This window comes from Rhodofomes roseus (genome assembly GCF_022264815.1).
Source record: "Rhodofomes roseus strain CIRM-BRFM 1785 chromosome Unknown C8Q71scaffold_11, whole genome shotgun sequence".
In the NCBI taxonomy this organism is placed as follows: Eukaryota; Fungi; Basidiomycota; class Agaricomycetes; order Polyporales; family Fomitopsidaceae; genus Rhodofomes; species Rhodofomes roseus.
Genome location: NW_025952967.1, coordinates 57,935 through 75,017, shown reverse-complemented (window position 1 = coordinate 75,017; position 17,083 = coordinate 57,935). Strand labels below are relative to the sequence as shown.

Below are 17,083 nucleotides of genomic sequence, written 5' to 3'. Positions count from 1 at the left end.
GAGGGTCTTCACGTCGGACCGGGACCGCTGAGGCCTGAGGCCTGCAATCCGGCAATCGATCGCAGCAGCTGTGGTGCACGGAAACACTCGCTCCGGAATGTTCCCACTCCCCTCAATGCTGGGGACGAGGATGTCATGAGCCCCCGGACGGCTAATTGACTCGCCAAGGGGAAGCACCCACCTCTGTGGGGAAGCCGTTCGGAGCTTCAACGAGCTTGTTTTGAGGCGCTTCTCCCGTTCATTCAGTTGGCACGACCAGGGGACCTACGTATGCGCACGTCCGCCGTGTCAATGTCAATGTCAATGTCGAGGGTAGCGCGCGGGCTTGGCGATGTCGATGAACGACTTGTGATCACAGTCATGCTTCGACCCCGGATCCGCTAATGGGCACGGGCACGGGCAGCGCACCTGGCTAGACCGCGCTGCAATCGTATTGCTTGGGAGGGCGTGATTTGTAGATGTGGGCCGTCCGCGTCGACAAGGAAGCCTTCGAACGAGGCTGTTTACGTTCGGCGGGTATGTTGCGGGCCTGCGCATTCTGCAGATCTGGGGCCCCGCTCGGATGGTCGCGAGACCTGGTGGACCTGAGAGTCTGTGGACTCGGAAGTGTCGTAAATGGACTTACCCCGGGCAAGGCTGCCGGGACGCCCACGATCGCCCACGGCCAGCTGAAAGGGTTTCGGAGCTTGTGAGGGAGCATACAGCGTTACAGCATCAAGTGAGATTCATCCTCGGACGCTGTCAATGATCTCTAGACTGCCACTGCCAGACATGGACAGATGGACGACTTGGCACAGGAAGAACCGTGGTGAGACTTCAAGCTTCAAGTTCAAGCAAATTTCAGCACGGTACCTACCCGCCAACCCCGGACACTACTCGCCCCGGGCCAGGTCGACGTCGATGAGTCAACAATTAATGTCCGTGCGCACCGTGGACACCGCCTCGGACCATACGCGTTCTCACTCGCACTCGCATGGCGAGGCCGATCCTTGTTCCATGCATGGTCCGCCAAGAAATGCCGTACAAGAGAGCCTATGCCGTACGTGGACATTGTACGGGCGCGAGCGACGGCGGATGCGGGACGAGTTGCCACCACGTTTCGACGCAGACGCAGACGCAGACGTGCAGCGCAACAGGCACGCGCTGCACGGTTCCAGCAAGCGCATGCACACGAAATCGAGTGGAGCCGAGTACTTACCAGGAAGAAGGCGCGGCACCCCTGGGCCTGAGCTCGCACGGTCGTAAGTTCCAGTTACGCATAGTGGGCCACGATGCGTGCACAATGCATACATCCAATTGCAAGTTAGCTACAGTCTGAGTACATACCTGCCTGGCCCGAAGTAGAGCCCCGGATCTCCACCCCACTCTGGATGCTGTGAGAAAGCACGAGCACGAGCACGAGCCTGAGCATGCATGCATCGCCTAGGGCCCGAGCGACGGAAGCAGCGTGCAGCCAGGCGTGCGCCGAACTTGGAAGGTTGATAGAGTTGTAGAGTTGGTCCCCCGAGCTAAGTTAGCCTCAGGCTGAGAGCCGGAGGCCAGATGCCAGAGCCAAAACGCTGCACGTAAGTTACAACTCAATTCAGCCGAGGCGCCAGTGGCAGGAGACCGTGACCCGTCGAAGCGCGTAGCGCCGGCCGTGCTGACGAGTGGCGAGCGTCGCGCGGAGGGGCTGTGAGGTGGATGCTTGCGCGGTTTCGCCGCGCCGTGCACAGACCACACTGCGCACAGTGCGACACGTTCGATGCTGTGGTAGCTGTGCTCACGCTGGCGCTGCCGGGCAGGCGGATGTTTGAAGGGCTTTCATTCATTTCGTGGTCCACTGGCAGCGGAGCAGGGAATATGAGTGGAAGTGCAGCAACTGCAATAGCAAAGAATACGGTAGTGCAAACAGTGCCGCGCACTTGGTGAGAAATTATAAGGAGTCGAGAATAAGAAGGTGAACGAGAGGTGTGCGCGGCACAATGGGATAAGGATACGGAAAAGCGTCGGGCGGTGGAGATCGTCGCGATGGGAGGTCGAGTAAAATGGAGTGTGCGGGGCAGCATGCCAGTCGAGGCACGCCGCCGCGCAAAAGATAACTTACTCAATGTAAGATATGAAGTAAGAAGAAAACTTGTGATGTGAATAATGTAGAGTGCATGCATATGGATGGTCGGACGGTCACTTGTTCGTGTGGTGTGCTTGGGGTAAGGTATATCGGATATCGTGTCGTAGCGTGTACAGGGTCGTTTTGCGTTCTTCTTCTCGGTCTCCGCCATAGACCCACTCCTCTCTCGCATCCCCTCCTCCACGGCCGGATGCGCCAAGCGTATGCTAAAAGCCACCTAAACACCCGAGGTCGTCCGCCAGCGAGCAGTCACTGAGCCGACTGCCATCTGACAGCGCCTTGTAGCGCGCATTCGCCTCGGCCGCGCCGCTCCTAGTACGCGAGTGCCGCTTGCGCTCGCGCGTCGGGCTCCCGCTGCCGTCGTGGCTGCCGTTGCGCGCATGGCGGCTCGCGCGGGCGTCCGTTTCTGGCGGGTGCGCGTTGCCAGAGCCGTACATGCGCGGGGGCGAGGGCGGGTGGGGGAGGAACGCGAGTGCCTCGGACTGCGAGAGGTGGAGGGACGCGAGACCCATGGAGAGCGAGTCTGCGCCGGGCTTCCCGCTGCGCGGGTGGGCACCTAGCGGACACGCGACGGTCAGTGGGGTCCGCAGACATGCGAGCGGGGGCCTACCGGCTGCGATGAGCTCGTTGGGTGGGCTCGTGAAGCCGTCGGACTCGTCGGACTCGGAGGAGAGGTCGGGCACGAGCGCGGGGAGCGGCGCGTGCGGCGACGCGCGGGGCGTCGGGTCGTCGTCCTCTTCGTTGGCGGGGAGCGCCGCGGCCGCCCGCGGGTGGAGGTGGCGGCCTGCGCGGCTGGGGCTGCGCCTCCTGCTTGACGACGCGCGCGCAGAGGCGAGGAGGGCGGGGTCGTCGAGGCTGTAGGTGCGGCCGGGGCAGCCGCGGGCGGGGAGGGCGCAGGTGTTGGGCTGGACGACGATGGGGGAGCGGTCGTACTGGGCAGAGGAGTGGGCGGAGAAGGTCTTGGAGAGGGCGGGGCGGGACGGGAAGCGGACGACGGGCTGGAGGATGCCGCGGTCGATGGCGAGGAGCTCGGTGGGCTCGTCGCGGTCGCGGGAGAGGGAGGGCACGTCGGCGACGGTGGAGGGGCGTTTGAGGATGGGGCGGGGGCAGGGGCTGAACGTCGGGCCCATGTCGACGACTGTGGGCGAGGGTATGAGTGGCCCGCGACAGAGAGGAGAGCAGAGCGTGTTAGCAGCGGAGAGGCATGCTGGGTGCGATGGCGATATATGATAGACCGTTTAGCGAGAGAGCAGTCCGCCACATCCTGCAAATTCTACCGCTCACGTAAGCCCCGATCCGGCTTCTTGCGCGCCTCCCCCGGCCTCTCCCGGAGGCGTGCCTGCCTTCGCCGGTGTGGCTTCGTCGCCCACGCCCGCCCCAGCACCGCCCGCCGCCAGCCTCCCGCCCACCGCGCCCCCGCCCCGCCCCGCCACGCGCGCTGCCAAGCCGCCACCGCGCTTGCACAAAGGGCCGCTAGTGCGTTCTATTGTCGGAGCTTGCGTGTGGCTGCTCGGTCCGTGCCCGTGTCCGTCACCTGCCATCACGCTCGCCCTGCCACGGGCTGCCATTCCAAGCATTCCTCCTCCACCTCCCGTCTGCGTCTCTGCCCAGCCGTCGCACTTCTCGCCCATTCACGCCCACTTATCTGCACTATCCTCGTTGCGGCCGCTCTCATCTCAAGCACTCGTGGCTCCTTTGCAGGCCTCCTCGGCCGAACCTCCCTCGCGATACAGGCTTCCGTGTCCTGTCTGCGGCTGTCCACCCTTATGGACATGCTTCCCGATCCGGCCGAAGATACGTCGAACCTCTCGTGCACCGATTCCCTCGCGGCCAGCACGCAGGCAATCTGCACCCTCCACGCCCGCGGCGCACGCTGCACAGCCGGGCCCGTCTGCACCGTTCCGGCAGCTTCTCGCACCAGCCGCGGACGCTTCTAAGCCCGTCATCTCCGTCGTCCCAATGCGCCCGCGCGTGCACGCCCTCGCCCTGCACGCACCCTCAGACGCGCATCCACAGGCCCGTGCCGCCCCCGCCGCTCCCACCGAGTTTCAGCCTGCTCTGCCAGAAATGGCATCCGCGCACGCCGGCCCGCTCATCTCCGCGCGTATCGTACCCGTCCGCCCGTCCTGGCCCTGTCATCCGAAGCTACGATGCACCTTCTGTGTGCACGCACCCAGTGAAGAGCCCCGGAGCTCGTGGGACGAGTCGCCGTTTCGCTGAGCTCCGGGGTCTGCTGGTATCCTAGCAATCCCGCGTGTCTATCAGCAGCGTTAATGATAGACTCGCCGTCAATGCTGATGCAGATGCTTACCACACTGACAAACCCGCAGGCCACTCCAGACGACGTCAAGTGTCTGCGCATCTCGTCAACCGCTTCCATCTAGACTCTAGACGCGCTGCATCTCTCGTTATCCCGTCGCTACGCTCTCTTGCCTGCCGTAACACTCTAGTTTGCTGCCCCAAAACCTGCGATACGATCGACACGGCGTGCTCCATCTGGCATTCACCTTTCATCTCTCATCTCTGCGCGCCTTCCCCTTGCGAAGATCCCCCACAACGCTTCGCGCCCTCGCTGCCTGTAACGGGTGTCCCCGTCTTGTTCCCGTTTCGCCGCTACGCTCGGTCGCAATGCGATGGTATGTGGCCAGGCGACCTGGGACGGCCAATGTCACGTCGCCCTCGAGGGTCGCGTGCCTGCGTCCTGGCTCCTGACGGTGGCCGTCGAGCTCCGTCCTATCGTCCTCGCGCTGTTGCCAACCGCAATTCACCTCGAAGTGTCATTTCATCACGGCCCATTCAACGTAACTGCCCGCGCCCACTCTGCGAACTGCAACGCTGCTCAAGGGTCCGGTCCTTGCCTATTTGCTCCGTGTATCCGTGCTGCCATCCCTGGCGGAGCGCACAGACCTTGGGCTCGCCTGTCCGGTACGGGTTCAAGCACCGCACGCGCACACGGCCGACGTGAGAGACGGGGCTCGTTCTTCTGCTTTACGCTGAATCAGGGTGCTCAGGTGGTCGCTCGTCTGTGCGTGCTGGTGCACCTGCTTGCCGCTCTGAGCTAGGCTTGGGGCTCGTAGACGGGTTCTGGGACTGCGCATGCCTCTCCGATCTGCGTATCTAGGTTTCTCGAGAGCCAAGCATCCGCCCGTTTACCAATCCGCTCTGTTCTGGTGCATTCTGTTCCTTCGATCCTAGCTCTCCGCCGCGTCCGGCCTAGTCCTAGTCTCAGCAAGCTGCCCGCACCACGGGCTCGCCAACGCAGCCCTCCGTGCAGCACCCCGCAACGCAGAGCGATTGGCGATTAGCACGAACCAACCGAGCCCAACCCAACCCGAGGGCCGACCCCGATGCAGGAACAACGTCGGGAGAAGGGCTGCAGAAGAAGGCCCCCTCCTCCCAGTGCCACTCCGGCGTATACCCGCGCTCGGCGCTGGACTTCCTTCGCCCAGCCAATCAGCGCGCCCGGCCACCACCGCGCGGCTCCCACCTCTCCTGCGCGCGAACGTTCGTCTTGCGTGCACCGGGCGCGGACACTCTTATCAAAGTGTCTATCCCCCGCTCGGCGTGGCCGTGAAGGCCCTCCGTACAGGCTCGGGGCGCGCCCCGGCGAGACGATGATCGTCCGTGCCGCATTTGGGCTGATTCGACTTCCCTTGCAATTGACTGAGCCGCGAGCCGCGGGCCACAAGGACGCGATACCGTGATTGCTGGGCTGCTGGCTATTGGCTGCTGGCTGCTCGATCGCGCGGTTCTCCCCGCGTATCTGAGCGACGCCGTTGGCGGGTGCGCACGGGGCGACTCTGCATGAACGTTCCTCGGCCTGTGACTTGCGCTTGGGCTGGGATGGACACTTGCGTGCGTAGGCTAGGCCCGTTTGGCATGCGGAGGCTCCACTCCGCTCTGTGTACTGTATGGGCGGGCTGCGCGGGAGTCTATGCTCCCTTTGCCTGGTGGGCTTATCGCTGGCCGCCACCTGGGACCACGCACTACGGACTCCGGACGCTCAGGCACGTTCCCATTCCCTTACATCCTCTCAATGTCAAGCACGATTGGCGATGCGCGTCCCTTCCGCGGCGGACTGTGGTCCCGGCGGGCCAGCACGCCGCCACCGTGCTCCTGCCAACAGTGCGTGTGTCGAAACGGAGCGGCGCAAGCTTGGTTCGGGCCTTGGAGTCGGACTGCGCGTGGACTCCGAGGCGATCGAGGTGGATTTTCTGCGCGGTCCCGGGGGAGGGAAGCTTCGCTCCTGCTCCTGGCCAGGCGGATCGTCGCCGACGCGCGTGGCTTAGACTCTGATCGCGCTCAGGGCGATATCGTGGGCCAGGACAAGACAACGCCAACCACGCTGGATCCTGATGGTCGGGACGGGGCCCGCGCGCGACGGTCGTTCGGATCCCTCTTGACATTGTGTCGCCCGCGCTGTGTTCGAGCAAGCAAGGCGAACCGCGTGGCTTACGTACGTAGGGCGGCGATATGCGGCGTCCACTGCGAGCAATCCAGCCACCGCTGTGTACTATCCGCATCCATGGACTATTCCATCTCCAATCTGGAATGCAAAATGCAATTTCATGGAAATCTGGGATATCAAGCTCTGCCGTTAGCAGGTACGTACGCGCATACGTTACTCGGTGGTCCTCACGGCAGCACCATATCATAGCGCCATCCCTCGCCTCGCAGGACATGCGATGCCCCCAGCGCGAGCGAGGGCGCAAGTCCAGCCGAACAAGCTTCGCGGTCGAGGCACGGCGCCGTGATCGTACTGTAATTCAAGTTGCGCGCGACAACCCCGACCTGCCGCGTTCGTCCTCTCCCGGCCTAAAGGGGCAGCTCGGTTGCCTAACTCTGCCCAGTGCTCAGTGCTCCTTCGTCGTCGGCCCTCAGGCTGGCCTGGCCCGGCCGCGTCCCCCCGCGTGTCCACCACGCACGCTGCATTGTCCCGCCGATTGCCCCGGTCGCAGGATCTGTCTGTGGGTGTGGGCCCGTCCGGCGTGGCGTGATGCGACGCCGATAGCCGTCCGTCCACCTCTCACTGACAACCGTGCCCTCTGTCCTGTGTCCTGCGTATCTGCTAGACGCCGTCAACGCTGCAGCAAGCCACAGTGGGTCCGCAACACGCCCGTCCTCGCACCCGGCAGCCAGCTGCATGAGCATCCACGAATCACGATCCAGCCACGCACGATCCAGACGCGCGCGACGCCACGCTGATAGTGGTGCGTACACGCACGCGCTGGAGATCCGGGCTCGCCGGCGATTCGTATCAAGAGGCAAGACCTAGAGTCCATCTGGGGAACCGGCTTCGGGAAGGCGCGTCAACGTCGATGATGCGACGTTCAATTTTCCTAGGCCTGTCGTGCCGAATCGCAATTCAACGCACGCGAAATCTTACTGCGGGGCTCGGACACCTGGACTAGCTAGGCTCGGCCAATCCTGTGCGTGGGTGAATCTCGCCGTGTGCCAGTGGCGGGTTCTGACATTGACACGAAGCCGCATCTGCAATACAGTGTGTACCGTGGCGGCGCTCTGGTGCTGTTGGGACTCCCTTTCTGATGCGGCCGCCCCGGAGTCGGATGTCTCGAGTGTTGGCTCAGACGCTTCACGATCGGGTGGCAGATGCGGCTTCGAGTGTCTTCAAGTTGGGCCCTCCTGGATGTCGGGCTGTCGATGAGTGGTCCTGCCGATGCGACGAGCGTTGTTGGCTCCTGTTGTTCCGTCTACGTGCTGTCGTCTTCGCCGCCCCAGCCCCCAGGCCGCATCACCCGCGAAGGCGAAGGCGAACGCGAAGGGAGCACTCGAGGCTTATCTCCGCCTGCACGCCTCACCCCGTCTTGGCACGCGTCGTTCGAAGCCACCATAGCGAGCACGCCGTAGAGAGAGCTTGGGCCGTACGGGGATCGGACGAGCGCGCGATCCGATCTCATAGTAATACTAACAGCGGGAACCCGCAGACCGGGCTATAGCTAGTCTGCTTCGAATGCGAGCGTTCGACGGTGGACGGTACGCGGTGTGTGCGCTTCTCGCTCCGGATTATAATGGAGGAGGCGGCCCCGCCGTTGGGAACAGGCCTGCTTACTTACTACTACTAGCGGGTAGGAGGGGAGGGGGGAGATTGCGCGATCGTTTGCCTTGTTGTGTGGCGGGCGGTCTGATTCGGCTAACTTGCATACGTGCTGATAGATCACTTACGGGACGCTAGAACTGGGCCGGACTATGATTGTACCTACGCCCTGGGTGTACCGCCGGTGCATTGTGTTACTGTACCGCGTCTCGCCTCGCTGTGGCGAGCAGTGCCTTGACCTCGACGGCGCCGCGACTTTGTCGAGGTGGAGGATTGCCTGGAGATTGCAGATAGGCACGCAAGCGAACGTTCGAGTGCATTCGACGGTGCTGTTTCTGCCGACGGGAGTGCCATAGTACGATGGCGGGCGCGGAAGGCAGAGGACCATACGCGTCAGCTGGACGGACCGGGTGGGCTGCGGGCTATTCCTGGCGCTCAGAAGGCTGTCTGTGCTCACCGGTAGTGTTGAGGCCTGCATATGGATCCGGGATGCACTGGCAGGAAGGGCGATTGCCCGTCGTGCGCGAGAAGCCGTGACGTCCTCGAGAAGCCGGGGCCGTGCGGAATGTACACGAATATGAGTGTGCGTGTGCGTGTGCGCGGGCGTACGCATCGCGCTTCTCCCCTTCCTATTGAGCGATGACGCAGTTCCCGGCGGCGGTGAGAGCGCGGACGCCCCTGCGTCAACCGCGCTATCCACGACAGAGATCGCGGTGGGCGACGAGACGGCGTCCCCGCGTCGCAGGCTAGCTCGCCCGCACAACGTACGTGGGCAAGGTCCGTGCAGAGGGACGACGCAGGTGACCGGGAGAGAGGGCGACCTCGAGGCTGCCCCGTCCCTGGAAATGAAATCTTCTGGTGACGTTGTGGAGCCGTGATGGCCCTGCGCGATCAGATTCGCGACAGCCCGGGAAGATGGCATCCGTCGAACGACTCCGATCGTGCTCACCCCACGCCTCCGAGCCCGTCGAGCCAGCCAGAAGGACACATCGCCTCGAAAGGCTTCTCACGGATGACGTCCTGGAGGCCTTCGCGGTAGGCTTATAGCAGGCCAGTGCCCGCCCCCAGGCAGCTCCCTCTGACTCGCCGCAGGTGAGACACGGGCCCCCTGCGATTCGCACGACGCTAACGCCGCAGCCGGCAAGCAGAGCGCAAGGCTGGTGCAAGGCAGAGTCGTAAATGCGCTAGGTACCCGGGTCCCAGCCGCGTCATAGGACCTGTGCGTGCGCGGGCAGATGACGTCGGCCTATTTAACCTCGTCGCTGGCGTCATCCGCCCCCGCGTCCTTCTACGGCCAACATGCACCGACGGCCCGACGCCCATTCTGCCTCGGGCGTATAATCCCCGCCCTCCCATTCGCTCTCACCCACTCCCATTGGGCCAGCGTTTTTGGCTCGTCTCCGCGAAGTGCGGATGCAGTCATGTGGTGTATGCTCGCCGCTGGGTTAGCCATACAGCCGACTCGTGCTTGTGTGCACGTTCCCCACAAGGTGCATCCTGTGTGCACGCGAGCAATAGCGGGCACGACTGTATGCGCACGACACCACTGCACAGGGAACGTCGCTCGACCTACGTACCATATGCTCTTACTCCTACACTGTGTCCGGACACTCATGTACGATACTGCAAGTGCTGCGTCTATGTTCACGTTCACTATGGATCATCGCGAGCCTACGAGCGACACAGAGTATGTTGTCCTACTCAGAGTCTGCACGCACTCGCACACATCACACCAGTCATACGGGGTATAAGCGGTCTCTATCCGAGCACCCGCGTTCCATTCCATTCCGAACCATACAGTACCAACAGACCAGAAAAAAACCAACAAAGAGACTACAGCTACAATCGTACCAATCCTCCCAAGGCCAGCAGCCAGTGTTCTGGCAAACTGACCGGGTATAGTATACATGTGCAGCCAGGAGTCCCGCGCCGCCGGGGTATAGGGGTATAACCACGGTGTATGGGTATATGTGGGGCGGCGCGGGCTGCTGCTGCTGCAACGGCGATGTGTGCGGGTGGGAGTACAATGCGAGCTGTGCGAATAGATGGGGATGCATGTGGGTTAACGTTTGTACCGCCGAGGCGGTGTGGGATCAGGTTGTGCATATGCGTGAGATGAGCAGAGGATAAAAGCAGAGGGAAAACAGAACAAATGGACAGACGACGACAGCGATGAGATGTGCGAGGGGAGATGCGAGAGTCCACCGTGGGGACGAAGCGCGACGAGTCGACAGCAAGTGCAGCAGAGCAACGACAGCCAGATGAGCAGCACAACACCAAAGACACAAAAAAACCAGACCCAGTCGACAGTCGAGCCGGCCGCTCGGGGGGAGGTGGGAGAGCGCCGTCCGCGTCGGACTCGGGGGGGGGGGGGGGGGGACCGACGTTCACCGCCGCATCCACCACCCCGCAACGCAGCGCACGCCCGTGCCCGCCATCCTCACCGCCGACCCCACCACCACCCCCGCCCCCCGCGCGACCCTTACGACCACGCTGCGGCGCGCGCCGCCGGCAGCCTCCACCCCGCCCGCGGACCCCAGCGACGCCGCGTCCGTGCCCTCGCTCCCGCTCTCCTCCACGTCGAACGACCCCGGCATCAGCGGCGAGTCGTAGTCCTCCGTCTCCGGGTTGTACACCGGCGCCCGCCCGGCCTTCGCCCGCTCCTCCGCGGCCGTGCGCGCGGCCTCCTCCGCGAGCGCCCGCGCGTAGTGCTCCGCGTTGAACTCGCTGTACGTGTGCACCCGGTGGACGTAGCGCGGCGCGCGCGGCTCCTCCGCCCGCTGCGGCAGCTGCAGCTCCCAGAAGGCCGGCGTCAGGCTCAGGCGCGTCCGTGAGCGCGGGCGGTGCGCGGGAGTGGGCACGACGAGCGGGGACGGGACGTATGAGGAGGTGGGGAGCGTCGCGATGCTCGAGTGGAACGCGGGTGGCGCGGAGGGCGCGAGAGGCGCAGCGCGCAGGGGGGACGTGGACGCTGCAAGGGCTGTGTGGAAGCTGTGCGTGACAGAGGGCCTCGGAGCGGCGGGACTGGACGGAGCAGCGGCTGTAGATGGTGCAATGGGAGCAGACAGTGCGGAGGGAGCAGACGGTGCAGAGGGTGCAGACAGTGCAGAGGGAGCAGACGGTGCAGAGGGCACAGACGGTGCGGAGGGTGCAAGCGGTGCGGAGGGTGCAAGCGGCGCAGAGGGAGCAGACGGCGCAGACGGCGCAGACGGTGCGGAGGGAGCAGACGGCGCAGACGGCGCAGACGGTGCGGAGGGCGCAGACGGCGCGGTAGGAACGGAAGTCGGAGCACGTCGCAGAGGCCATGGCAAAGCCTTCAATGGCCTCTCGTCCTTCTCCTCAACCGGCTTGTCAACAGGCACTGGGGCCGGAGCAGCCTTTGTAGGCTTCGCGGCCGGAATTGGACGCGTTGGACGAGCACTCTTCGACTCCGGCGACTTCGGCGTGGCCTTCTCAGCTAGCTGAACACCTTGCGGTGTGAGAGGAGCAGAGACGGGCGAGGTCTTCGGCGCCAGAGCAGGCGAGACAGCAGGCTGGGCATCCATTGTGACAGGCGTCTTCGGGATGACCTTCGCGAACGCAAGCGTCGCAAGTGCCTGTGCTGCCTCCAGGTCACCTTCGCTCCGCGCTGGCTGCGCATTGCTCGGTGCCTGCGTCCTCGAGCCAGCAGATGCGGCGGGCTTCGAGGATACAGACGCAGGCTTGGCTTCGGCATTAGCTGGAGGCGAGCGACGTTGTGCAGGGGCCGCGTCCGTTGGCGAACTGGCCGGCTGGTTGACCGAGCCCACTTTCTGCTGAGGGACACCGCTTGAAGGCCGGACTCTCGGCGCAACCCTTCGCGTCTTGGGGCCAGTCGCGGAGGCCGGCGTGCTCACGACGGGCTCTCGCGCCTCGGAGACACCCGCTACGACACTCGGCGTGTTGTTGGTCGTAGAGGACTGCTGTTCGACCCTACACATCGCAATCAGCATGGCAATTCATACAAAGCTACAATCAGTGACTTACTGTGCTGCTACTCCTGCCTTCTCGGATTCCTTAAGCGCGGCGAAATACGCTTCGATCTCTTCTTGCAATTGGCGCACTTCATCTATTTCACGCTCCTCTTGCGGCGCAGCACGCGGCGATGTGTTCGTCATGTCTGGTAACCTGGATGGACCAGGCATTGATGGGTCCAACTCGCCTTGAAGGTGGGGAGGCAACAGTGCAGACTGTTCCATCACGGCCCGCAGATCGACGGCGCTGCCTCCCAAAGACCGTTGCAAAGCGACTTGAAGCGAGATATCATTGTCATCGTCGTCATTGTCGTCGTCGTCATCGTCGTCGTCTTCCTCGGTCTCTTTGTCGAAACTCTCTTCTACAATCACTGCTCTCATCTTGCCCTTGCCCTTGCCCTCTGCGGCTTGAGCGGGGATTGTCGGAGCAATCTCCTCGAGTGATTCAACGGCTGAAGCAGACTTGGGCTCCGAACTAGCCTTGGCGGGTGGTGTTGAGGCCTTTGCACGCTCAAGCGCATGAACCTGAGGGCTCGTGGCGGCACCCTGATCGATCAAACTGCGTCAATCACTACACCTACATATCACAATGGTGGGACTTACTGTTTCGCTCGCGGCTCCCGCATTCGTTGCAGACCTCGGAGATGGTGGAACAGCGCTCGATCCCGATGCCTGGTCAGCCTTGGCACCCTGCATGATCTATGGATCTGTGTCAGTTCATATACCTCTATCATCGTGATTATAGTCCTCACTGAGTCACTCGCAGGTCTAGCCTTCGGCGTCGCCTGAGGTAGTGCTGCAGTCTTCGGAGCCTCACTGGCTGCTGTGGGCGCGGCGACTGCCTTCTCTATGTCCTTTGTCAATGTCACAGGATTTGTTTGCCTTTCCGTTGGGGTCGACGTAGGCCGGGTGGTCTTCGGTGCTTGAGCGACCTCAATGCCCATATGTACATCCTCGTCTACCTTCTCCCAAGCTTTCTCCTCATTTATGCGCTGGGGCATCGCGACAGAGCGCGCCGCTAAGATCGCGCGCCGCATGTCACGGCGAGTCGGGTGGCGCGACGGATTGTGGCGCCGCCTCGCGCGCAAACGGAAGGCCTTCTTGGACGTCCGTTTCGTTTCGGCGCGGTACGCATCGCGGGCTGCGCGGCTTTTGCAGTGGACCCATGCTGGGTGATAGTGGGATCGCGGGGTCTCGTCATCGATCTCCATGTCCGCAGCGACATCGCCATCACGGTTTGGCACAGAGACAGCGCCGAAGAATGCTTCCACAGGAGGTTGTGGAAACACGACTGGCGGGTTGTACTGGCCCTGTCCGAACGGGGACTGTGGCGGTGATTGCGTAGCGGCTGGCCATTGCGAAGCATTGGGAAAGACCGAATTTGAGGGCGCGAACTGCGGTTGCGCCTGCATGTAGACCATTGGTTCGGGCTGCGATTGCTGGAAGTTGAGCATTGGTGGCGAAGGCAATATGATAGGTTGTGACCCGGCCCATTGCGCGTTCTGCATACAAGACTCTATGAGACAGCACCTCATAGGATAGACAAGATAGACAAAATCTACTCACCGAACCGCTGGAGACAGAGTCCGAGTCAGACATCACCGAATCCTCGTCATTATCGTACGCTACGACAATCATGGCATCCGCGTCCACAGCCGTGTTCATCACCGCAGGTTGTGGATTGGGGACCGGCTTGGGCGGAGGCTTGACCATGTAGGCCTTCTTGTCGACAGGGGTGGTGGGTGTCATGACAGATGGCGTCGGACGTGGCGCAGGGGGTTTGAGCACCATCACGGTAGTGGATGGCTTAGGCACTGCAGGTTGGGGAGCAGCTGCAGGTGGGCGGGGTCTTGAGGCTGGAAGTGGACGTGCAGAAAGAGGGTAGACTGCCGCGGCCACGACAGTCGGTGAGGGAGTAGGAGGAGAAGGAGCTGCACGCGCTGGAGGTTTGGGCGCGGGCGGGGCGCTCGGAGCGGGACTTATGACGATGGATGGTACATCCCTTGTAGCGTCCGTCGCAGTGAGTTCCTTCTTCTCGACGACGTTGTCGAGAGGCTGAGGTTTGGGGGAACGTGGCGGACGAGGTGGAGAGACCGACAAGTTCGCCATACCCATCTCCAGACCGAGCTCCAATTCCGCGGGCTTCTCCTTCTCGACGACTTTCTTGATGGGGGAGCGCGGGGGGTGTGCCGGGGAGATCGACAGAGACGCCATGCTCATGTCCAGACCGGTGTCTTGTTTGGCAGGCGTGGTTGCCGCAGGCTCGCTCGCAAATGACAACCTCGCCATGACTGCATGAAGGCTGAGGTCTGGCTCGGCAGGCCTGCTGGCTGGCGCATCGTGTGAGATCGACAGTGACCCCATACCGAAATCCAGGCCCGTGTCTCGTTGCGGGGACTTGCCCTTCGTGCTGTCGCTCGCCGGGCGCAAGTTTACTGGGGCTTGAGGAGGGGTCTCCGGCTCTGGGGACGGCGACCGACTGTTGCCGTCAAAGCGTAGAGCTGCTGGACGCTGAGTCTCGGGTGATGGTGCCGCGGATCGGTAGGACTCCTCTGGTGGTGAGCGCGAACGCTCGGAATGTGCAGGAGACACCTGGGTCGATGCGGCCTTGGTGTCCTGCTCCAGGTCCTCAGGCCGAGCTAGCGGGCCGAAATGTGTTTGTACCATAGAGTCGAGAAAGGCGTTCACCTCCGCCTCAGACGCAACCTTTGGTTGTTCTGTCTGTGCGGGTGCTTCCTCGTCAGAGTCTGAAGCCTCTGAGGAGGCTTCCCATCCTCGCTGCAGCTTCTCCGAAGACTCATTTGCTTCCGTTTCTGTAGGACGATCAGAGTCATGTGTTGGAACGATTTGCTTGAATGACTGACCGCCACCCTTCTTGGCTTCCCCGTCTTTTTCTGTTTCCCCTTCATTCCCTTCGTCTTCGTCTTCGTCTTCGTCTTCGTCTTCGTCTTCGTCTTCCTCCTCGTCTTCCTCCTCGTCTTCCTCATCTTTGTCTTTGTCTTCCTCCCCATCTTCGTCGTCGTCTTTCCTAGGCTCGTCTTCGCCCCAGTCATTGGTGCCCCAGCTGAGAACCTCGTCTTCTTCTTCGTCTACGGGCGTCCTAGTCGCTAGGACACGCTGTGCTTCGTCGCGCTGGCGATCTGCGCCGTCTTCCACGTTCGCCTCGCCGCTCTCGTCCATCTCGTGGTCCTCGTCAGGTTTGCCATTTGCGTTGTGTTCTTGATTGCCTTCGTTCATCTGAACTTCGCCATCTTCACCCTTGGCTTCCGCTGCTGGCGCAGGCGTCGGCTGCACCTTCGGGCGGTTCGTTGACGCCGGCTTGAACCGTAGCAACAACATGCCCGTCGCTTTGTTGGGCTTCATGGACATCCGGTTCTTGATGGACTGCTTAGCGTCATCGCGCTTCTTTTTGGACCTACGATGAGGAAAGAGTATGAGTACATATCGTTCAAGACGGTGATAGAAACGCAAAGGTGAAGGAGTTCGCCCTTCCCCGCCAATTAAGAGCAAAGACCGAACAATGGAACCAATTCGACGCGAGGCAACATCACAACGCGTTCGTATCAACACCCGTCACCGTCCGATACCATTAGAACCATTTCAGACTCTGTTGTATGCACAACGCCACATGGGCGACTATGCACAGAAGGGACGTGCAGACGCGTCGTGGACGCACAGTAGCACCTATTACGTAATACGCGTACATAGGGCGCGTACTAGTAGTTACACTAGTGGATGTCGACGAGGACTGACCCTGGACTCTGTGCCCCAAGGCCCGTCGCACATACGAATCATGGCCCATCAACAGCGACCACGCCGCATGATTATGCCTACGCATCACATCGCAAGGGTCGAATGTAGGCATGGACATAGTGACATGACATGCCTAGCCCGGGCCGAGCAGGCCGTAGACACACCAGCAGTGGGCAGTCTGCGTACGACGATGTGGCGTTGGCCATAACGCGTACGACGACGGTTATAACAGGCGCAGATAGAGCTCGAGGGTCCAAGGGGACATAGCCCGGTCATCCGGACGCCTTCGAGAGGTCAACGACTCAGAAGTAAGGATGAGCAACGCCACAACATCACAGTCGGGCGACTGAGTTGAATGTGGCGTTATGGCAAAGACTAGGGCACGGAGTAGAGCACGCGACGTGCTATATGAGCGCAGGACCAATGGTCGGCATCGTCGCGGTCCTCCAGAATAGGAGGAAATACGGGCAGAAGTCACGGTGAAGTGCATGGAGGGGAGCAACGCGGGCACTGTCCCCGACGACACACGCAATAACGGCGAGGATACATTCGACAACGACGTGCTACGCACGACGGCGATCAACGCCACAATACACTCGATCGCGTTGAGAAGCGTTTGGAGGAAAGCCTAGCGAGTCCGAAGCAACAACAACGAAAGCAGCACGTATGGCGAGCTCGAACGTCGTGCGCCACAACGACGTCGGGACCTCATAGTCCCCTCCTCCTCTGTCTGACAAGGACAAAGCGGACATACCTCAGCGCAGTCCCAGCCATGGCAGTACGATGTGGCGTAAGGTTGGTGTGTCGTTCTCGCATTGTACAGCAGTGAGCACGACGAGGAGGGGTGTATGTATAGGGGGTCGCCCGCGGTGGCGAGACAATAGACGGGGCTGAAGTGGGGAGGGGAGGGCAACGTTAGTTGTCGGGGGGATGGTGGTGGTGGAGGGAGGAGAACAAGAGTGGCGAGCATAGCCACAGGATCACGAAGAAGACCATAGCGGCGGGGGCTCGCTCTGACCAAGAAGACAATGGACGGCGCGGCAGCCGGTCGAGTGGCTGAGGCTGCTTCAGCCCGGCGCGTCGCGCGCACGTCGATCGCGCAGGCGCCCGACCACGATCACGTGGCAAACGCGCTACGCGAAAGTCGAACCAACAACGTGGGCTTATGTAAGC

The 17,083-nt window shown here is 62.2% G+C and overlaps 4 protein-coding genes across 4 annotated transcripts; 1 reads left to right on the top strand and 3 right to left on the bottom strand.

Annotated features, from left to right (window-relative positions):
* Nucleotides 1–2,553: 2,553 nt before the first annotated feature.
* On the bottom strand, nucleotides 2,554–3,240 carry C8Q71DRAFT_672403 (uncharacterized protein; the record flags this gene model as incomplete). The annotated part of the gene is made up of 2 exons (XM_047919678.1): nucleotides 2,554–2,666; nucleotides 2,721–3,240. Coding segments are annotated over 2 exons (633 nt in total), but the record flags the coding sequence as incomplete, so codon positions are not given.
* Nucleotides 3,241–5,929: 2,689 nt separating this feature from the next.
* On the top strand, nucleotides 5,930–7,458 carry C8Q71DRAFT_64220 (uncharacterized protein). Its single transcript, XM_047919642.1, has 2 exons — nucleotides 5,930–6,714; nucleotides 6,768–7,458. The coding sequence occupies exons 1-2, from the start codon at nucleotides 6,045–6,047 to the stop codon at nucleotides 7,313–7,315; spliced, it is 1,218 nt and encodes a 405-aa protein (XP_047778341.1). The 5' UTR covers nucleotides 5,930–6,044; the 3' UTR covers nucleotides 7,316–7,458.
* A 720-nt stretch (nucleotides 7,459–8,178) lies between these two features.
* Nucleotides 8,179–9,217, bottom strand: C8Q71DRAFT_64249 (uncharacterized protein). The gene has a single exon (XM_047919643.1). It carries the CDS (start codon nucleotides 9,085–9,087, stop codon nucleotides 8,290–8,292), a length of 798 nt encoding a protein of 265 aa, XP_047778340.1. The 5' UTR covers nucleotides 9,088–9,217; the 3' UTR covers nucleotides 8,179–8,289.
* Nucleotides 9,218–9,610: 393 nt separating this feature from the next.
* C8Q71DRAFT_868083 (uncharacterized protein) lies at nucleotides 9,611–16,028 on the bottom strand (the record flags this gene model as incomplete). The annotated part of the gene is made up of 11 exons (XM_047928304.1): nucleotides 9,611–9,662; nucleotides 9,743–9,788; nucleotides 9,814–9,836; nucleotides 10,059–10,198; nucleotides 10,610–12,116; nucleotides 12,171–12,703; nucleotides 12,761–12,856; nucleotides 12,910–13,659; nucleotides 13,724–14,970; nucleotides 15,022–15,572; nucleotides 15,946–16,028. The coding sequence occupies 11 exons, from the start codon at nucleotides 16,026–16,028 to the stop codon at nucleotides 9,611–9,613; spliced, it is 5,028 nt and encodes a 1,675-aa protein (XP_047778339.1).
* Between the last annotated feature and the right edge of the window lie 1,055 nt (nucleotides 16,029–17,083).

Excerpts from the sequence above, each read along its gene's own strand:
- C8Q71DRAFT_64220 (XM_047919642.1), top strand. The coding sequence starts at position 6,045 with ATGCTCCCTTTGCCTGGTGGGCTTATCGCTGGCCGCCACCTGGGACCA. Across the intron at positions 6,715-6,767 it reads TCAAGCTCTGCCGTTAGCAG|CGCCATCCCTCGCCTCGCAG; the intron begins GTACGTACGCGC and ends ACCATATCATAG.
- C8Q71DRAFT_64249 (XM_047919643.1), bottom strand. The coding sequence starts at position 9,087 with ATGCCATCTTCCCGGGCTGTCGCGAATCTGATCGCGCAGGGCCATCAC.